At 39.0% G+C, this 6,195-nt stretch overlaps 1 protein-coding gene across 1 annotated transcript in view; it reads left to right on the top strand.

Annotated features, from left to right (window-relative positions):
- Positions 1 to 325: 325 nt before the first annotated feature.
- MMP20 (matrix metallopeptidase 20) overlaps positions 326 to 6,195 on the top strand; it is a 50,964-nt gene continuing 45,094 nt past the window's right edge. Inside the window, exon 1 of the mRNA XM_004282198.3 lies at positions 326 to 457. Within this exon, the coding sequence (XP_004282246.1) occupies positions 332 to 457 (126 nt within the window). The 5' untranslated portion in view covers positions 326 to 331. The remainder of the gene's footprint in view (positions 458 to 6,195) is intronic.

Raw genomic sequence — 6,195 nt, 5'->3', positions numbered from 1 at the left:
CATCAAATGTTTCAGTTGATGTGGGTTCAAATTAATCACGTTTACTCCAATTCATGTAAGTAGCTGAAAACTGCATTAAAAGTGACTGTTTTTCTCGTTTTGCCACTTGGTAAATTGCAAAGAGTGAAGGTTCCCTGACTCCTGTGTACTGCTGTGTTACCCCATCATCAGCGGAGAAAGGAGCTGTATAATTACCTTTTGAGACATGAATCATCCTTGCTCTGAGGGCCCAGACCTGTTTGACTCTATAAAAGCAGCTCAAGGTCGAAGTGCAAACGTGCACTGTCTGCCATCCCCCAGGCTGCTATAATTACCAAGCCACCAGGAGGAGATGAAGGTGCTCCCTGCATCTGGCCTTGCTGTCCTCCTCGTCACGGCTCTGAAGTTTTCCACTGCAGCCCCCTCCCTATTTGCAGCCACCCCCAGGACCTCAAGGAACAGCTACCACCTCGCACAGGTTTGTGAATCTTTGCACAATTCCCTCTTCCCCCTCCTGCCCCAGAAAACCTAAAGGGGATAATGAGAAAATAAGGAAAATCTGTTATGGCTTTGAAATCATCTTCTAAGTCCACTAAAGTCTAATGGATATGATCCCCTGTACAGCTAAGGCTGGTGTCTGGTACACACTGAGTGCCTGTGTTGCATGATTGCATAAATAAATGAATGAATGTATATTCGGGTATCTTGCTGCACACAGAATTTGAGGCGGCTAGCAAAAATACATGCATTACAAAAAAAGACAAAAGAAGTATTTGAGGAGCAACGTAGGAGGAAAAATAAGGGCAGAAAAATAAAAATCAAAGTGTAAGATTTGCACAGTAGAGGTGGGTCGGAAACTTAGTGCTAAGATTCCTAACAGTCGCAACAGAAAGATTTCCTGTGTTCACTTTTTAGAAAAATGGCTCTTGTACTCAGGGCAAACTTGATCAAAATTTGAAGTAAACCGGGCTTCCCTGGTGGCGCAGTGGTTGGGAGTCCGCCTGCCGATGCAGGGGACACGGGTTCGTGCCCCAGTCCAGGAAGATCCCACATGCCGCGGAGCGGCTAGGCCCGTGAGCCATGGCCACTGAGCCTGCGCGTCCGCAACAGGAGAGGCCACAACAGTGAGTAGGCCCATGTACCACAAAAAAAAAAAAAAAAAAAAAAATTGAAGTGAACCAAGTTTTTGCTGGGTGGCTACCTGCTTCTCATGTGAGGGTCTCTCCTCTCTAAAGCATATTCACCAAGTACCTTATTTACTTACAATTTCTGTACCTTCCCCTCCTTTAAAATCTCTCCTGACTGTCGGAGAGGATCTGATAAAATAATACATATCAGAATTTCTTCAAAGACTAAGTGTGACTCAAAGTGATTCAATGTATATTTGTTTCCAAGTGTTTTGTTTTTAACATTTAAAGAGAAGTGGCGAACTTTACCTTAAGAAAAAGTCTTCAATGAAGGAATTTCCAACATTCATGAAAGATGTGTAAGTGAGATGTTTTTGCACCAGGGCCTTTGTTTCAAGTGTCTGTCAAAATGATAGCGCATCTGTGATTGCCAACCCTGCCTCAGGGTTGCTTTCCTACCTGCCAGGCTACAACTGGGTACACATTGCAGAGCTGATTGTCACCTGTACACACCGGCGTGTCCCTACTGACTGTTTACACCACTCTTCCATTCTAATTGGTCCATCCCCCTGCCACACCAGTCGTTAAACATTTTGAACATCAGCCCTGCATGTAAACAGCACAGTGGATGCCGAGCACAGACCTGTTGAATTGAACCTCCTTTGACTTGAGCCCACTTTCAGACGAACTAAATTCCAAATAACATATCTCACAATACTGGGGGTCTATTTCAAATTGTATTTTGCTGGTGGCACCAAGCTTTGAATCCCTTCTCCCCAAATGTAATCTTCCATCACCTAGCCTCATGCCACCCTGATTCAGAAACTAGAGGCTTTGGGACCTCCAGAAGGAGGGTCATGCTGAGGCCATGGCAGCAAGCTGGAATGATCAGGGCAAACCTCTCAAGTGGATCCCAGTGCCTAGAAAGAATTACTGTCCCATCTTATAGTTTATAGAAATATTTAACAACTTAGGCAGCCTTACAATACAACAAATGAAATGACATGAAAATAGGCTTATTTCATTAAAATAGCTTAAGTTCATTCATTCAGCAATTATTTATTGAAAGTTTACTGTATGCTATGTGCCAGGACCTGTTCTAAGCACTGGACAAACATCAGTGAACAAAACAAGTCAAGTCCCTGTTCTTATGGCGCTGGCATGGGGATGATGGAGGAGTGGGAAGATGCTGGGAGGAGACAAACAAGTCAGTCAATAAGTCACCAAGTGATATTAAAAAATAAATTAGGATGATAGTGAGTTACTGGGACCCTGGGGGGCATTTTCACTTGAGTAGTCCAGGAAGGATTCTCTGAGGAAGTGATATTTGAGATAAAGAGCTACGTGAACCTGAACTTCACAGTCGTGTGAAGATCTGGAGACAGAGCAGTCCAGGCAGAGAAAAGAGCGAGTGCAGCAGCCGGGGACTGAAAGAGCTTGGATTGGAGCATCGGGCTAGCATGGCAAGAAGATACTGGCTGAGTCCCAGAGTCAGGCCAGACCAGCATACACCTGGGGCCTGGGGGTCCAGGTCAGGTTAAGCCCCTTCTACACTGTTCTCTTCTTTCTAGATCGCTCACTAAGAGATAACAAATGGTTTCCTGTGCCTGGAAACTCGAGGCAGGAAACGTTTCCAAATACTATTCGCTTCTTCCTAAACCCATGAACACGATAATCTATGCTTGAAAAGATGAACAGGTTTTTAGTTGATTTAATGCCCACTTGTATCTTTTAAATTCTGATTGGCTAATTATCATAAAGGCCTGGAAAAATGATGACATACTTAGTCTCATAATCCAGAGTTTTATTCTACTTTTTGTTTGGTTTTTTTTAAAATAATAATATCAATACAACATTTAATACAGGCTGTTAAATTGTTCTTAAAATAATATAAGCTTTTATAATCACATTATTATGAGCTTATAATTAAAGAAAATAAACAAAAAACCTTCCAAATACAAACTGTTAAATTCAGGTACTTTTACTACCATTTTACTTTCTGTGCATAGATATTTTTTAATTGTCATTATGCTCAAAATTTGGTTCCTACCTTTCTTATTATTATAACACAATAAAATTTTGATTTTATACTATGTTCATAAAGATCATGTTATAAAGTTACAAATATTTCAGAATATAAGTGAGTTATAATTTATTTAGCCATTTCCTTTGTTGGATACATGGAATATTTCCATATGAATAATATTTCTATGAACATTTTTGTACATCAGCCTAACCTAAAGGATTATTTTTTTCAGGATAGATTTCCAGAAGTGTAATTAATGAGTAAAAAGGTATATACATTTTAAAGTCTTTTGATACATTTCAAAGTATTTTCACACTAAGGATCTCACTGGATCCTCATACTGGTATGGGTAGGATAGACACCAGCCCCATGTTATAGACGAGAAACCTGACACCAAAAGGAATTGCCCAAGATTTTTAGAACCTAGGATTTGTCACACAACAAAAAGTTCCCACAGTTCCATTCCTGTGGCTTAGCCAAAACAGAAAGAAATATTGAAGAACCATATCTTGAACTTCACCTTGTCCTGAAGCACACTTAAATCTGAACTTTAAGCTCTTCACTCTCAGGAAGGACACTAGGAAAGTGCACTGAAAGAAGAGTTGGGAGGGGGACCTGGGCCACTAGCTTCTGGGACTGCCCTCGAGGCCTCTGCTATTCTTATCTGTCAAATATTGTTGGAGACACGGAGAGGGGACCACCATATTGCCAACCCTAGACTCCTGTGGTTTCAACAGTGGGGGAGTACGGAGGGTGGTGAGGCACGTAGGACAATTCTGGTGAGTCCTGAAATCTTTGACCCAGGCCCACAATTAGGTGTTGAGCCAACAGCACACAAGTGTTAGAATAGAACACAAACACAGTTCTAAGTGGGCATCTTTGTGCCTAACTGAACATTTTGACTCTGAAAAGTATGTTAAAACCTCATCAATAACTTTGGCAAGAAAGTGTACAGAATAATTTGGGCTCTCTGTACTTCAGAGAGCTTGATAATTCTTCAAAGAAGCATATTTTCTATATTTTACCTAAAGAAAAATAGCTCAAATGGTAACTGAACATCTACTCTGCACCTAGAACTGGGTCAGGCCAGGGCCATATCTGTGAAGGCATCACGATCCCCAGCCTGAGAAACCAGAGGTGAGAGTGATGAGAAGCTGGTAGACTATGGTACAAGGTGGCAGGTGTTCACTAGTCTAAGAGCCACATTCCGTGGGAGCACCCAGTAGGGAGCAACTCACCTGTGTCACTGCAGTAACCAATCCTTGTGGTCTCTTTAAGTAGAAATAGTTTTTGATTTTATCATTACTTCATTAAAGATAGTTTTAATCCTATTTACTATGACTTGCCTTAAACCTTTTGAGTTGCAGGTCTAGCATCTTAAGCATATTTTGAAAAATATATATATAAAACATATACAACTAAAAATGAATGATTCTCAATTCCATCACTAAAATATAACCCCTGTTAATCCCTTAGTCTACATTTTTCAAAATCTTTTCTATGACTCAGTGCTGGGACTAACATGAAGGAGTGACACAAGCTTGGACCCTGTCTTTATTTAAAATGTTGATATTTTGTCCATCATAGATTTTATGCATTAATTTTTATTTTTTCCAAAAATATTTCATTAAACATTATTTTTCTTGATCATTGAGTATTTGGCAAACCCCCACCCACTTCCTCATCCTAGTCCTAGTTTAGGACTATATATCTGTGTATATTAATATGCACAGACTTCTGTTTACAAAGGTGGCTTGTACTATAATAATAGTTGTAAACCTCTTTTCACTTAATATATCAGAAGCATCTTCTCATATGACCATATTTCATAAAACCAAAATTAGAATTTAGAGTGTAAGTGTAACACATAACCTAACAAGGGAATAAAATATTTGAAATCAAAACGGCCTCAGAAAATATGGAGCATCTGGCTTTCCACACAGAGCTCACCTCTGAAGAGAGTAATTCAGACTTACCATGAGCATCGTGTTATCACAGCATCAGCTTGAGCAAACAGAATGGCTCAGAGAATCAACGTCATCCTGCCAAAAAGATCAGGAACATAAAATGTTGATTTAAAATGGCCTAACCAGACATGGAAATGAAAGCAAATAGTTACACCTTTGTTTCAGGGCACCTGCCCTGAAACAAAGAGCAGGGCTTTGTTTCAGGGCTCCATCGCCCTTTTCCTCCTCTTGGGTTCTCATCTCAGTAAGATTTTTACAAAGAACGACCACCAGGGAAGTGAGCTCCTCTCATAAACAGGGCAAGGAGTAAGGATTGGTTGACCCCACAGTAAGGACACAGAACACCTTGTCCAAACAAGTGAGCGAGTCTTACTCCTTTTCTTTTTTTCCTTAACAATTACAGTTCATGTTCATAGCAGAAAACTTTGGGATATAGGAAAGGATAAAGAATAAATTGTCACCCATAATTTTAAAACCCAGAGATAAACAAGATTAATATTCAGACTTATTTCCTTCCATTATTTATGTTACTTATGTTTATTATAAATTATATCTATGTTAATTATCAATGTCTTGATTAATGTCTTAATTTTAAGTGTTAATATAGATGCTAACATTATTATATTAATATACAGATATAATAAACATGAATATAATCTATTTACATTATACGATTTTATGAAATTATGTATAAATATTTTACTTCTACCTTTCTCAGTATATTGCCATTATATTGACTTCATTACTCCATGCCATTAAGTATTTTTCAAAAATATATAAATAATATTATTTATATACAACAAATAAGTACCTTATAATAATATACAAATATAAAATTTTATATTTAATAAAATATAGATATAAAGATTTAGCTGCTTTTTGTTTTCCTGAAATAAGTTGGGTGGGTGAAATTCCTGGGCCAACAGCAGGCTCTGACCCTGCATTTTCACGACCCTGTCTCACTCACTTCACCCAAGAAGTCATACAGAGTGTTTTGAGTGGTACATTAGGGTTTTAAGCCTTTAAGCGCAAGTAAAAGCCTTATAATTTATGGCTAATTTCATTTGCTTCAAGGGGCAAAGAGCCAGTCCTAGGA

This window comes from Orcinus orca, chromosome 8 (assembly GCF_937001465.1).
Source record: "Orcinus orca chromosome 8, mOrcOrc1.1, whole genome shotgun sequence".
Lineage (NCBI taxonomy): Eukaryota > Metazoa > Chordata > Mammalia > Artiodactyla > Delphinidae > Orcinus > Orcinus orca.
This window is presented reverse-complemented; position numbering and strand designations above follow the sequence as displayed.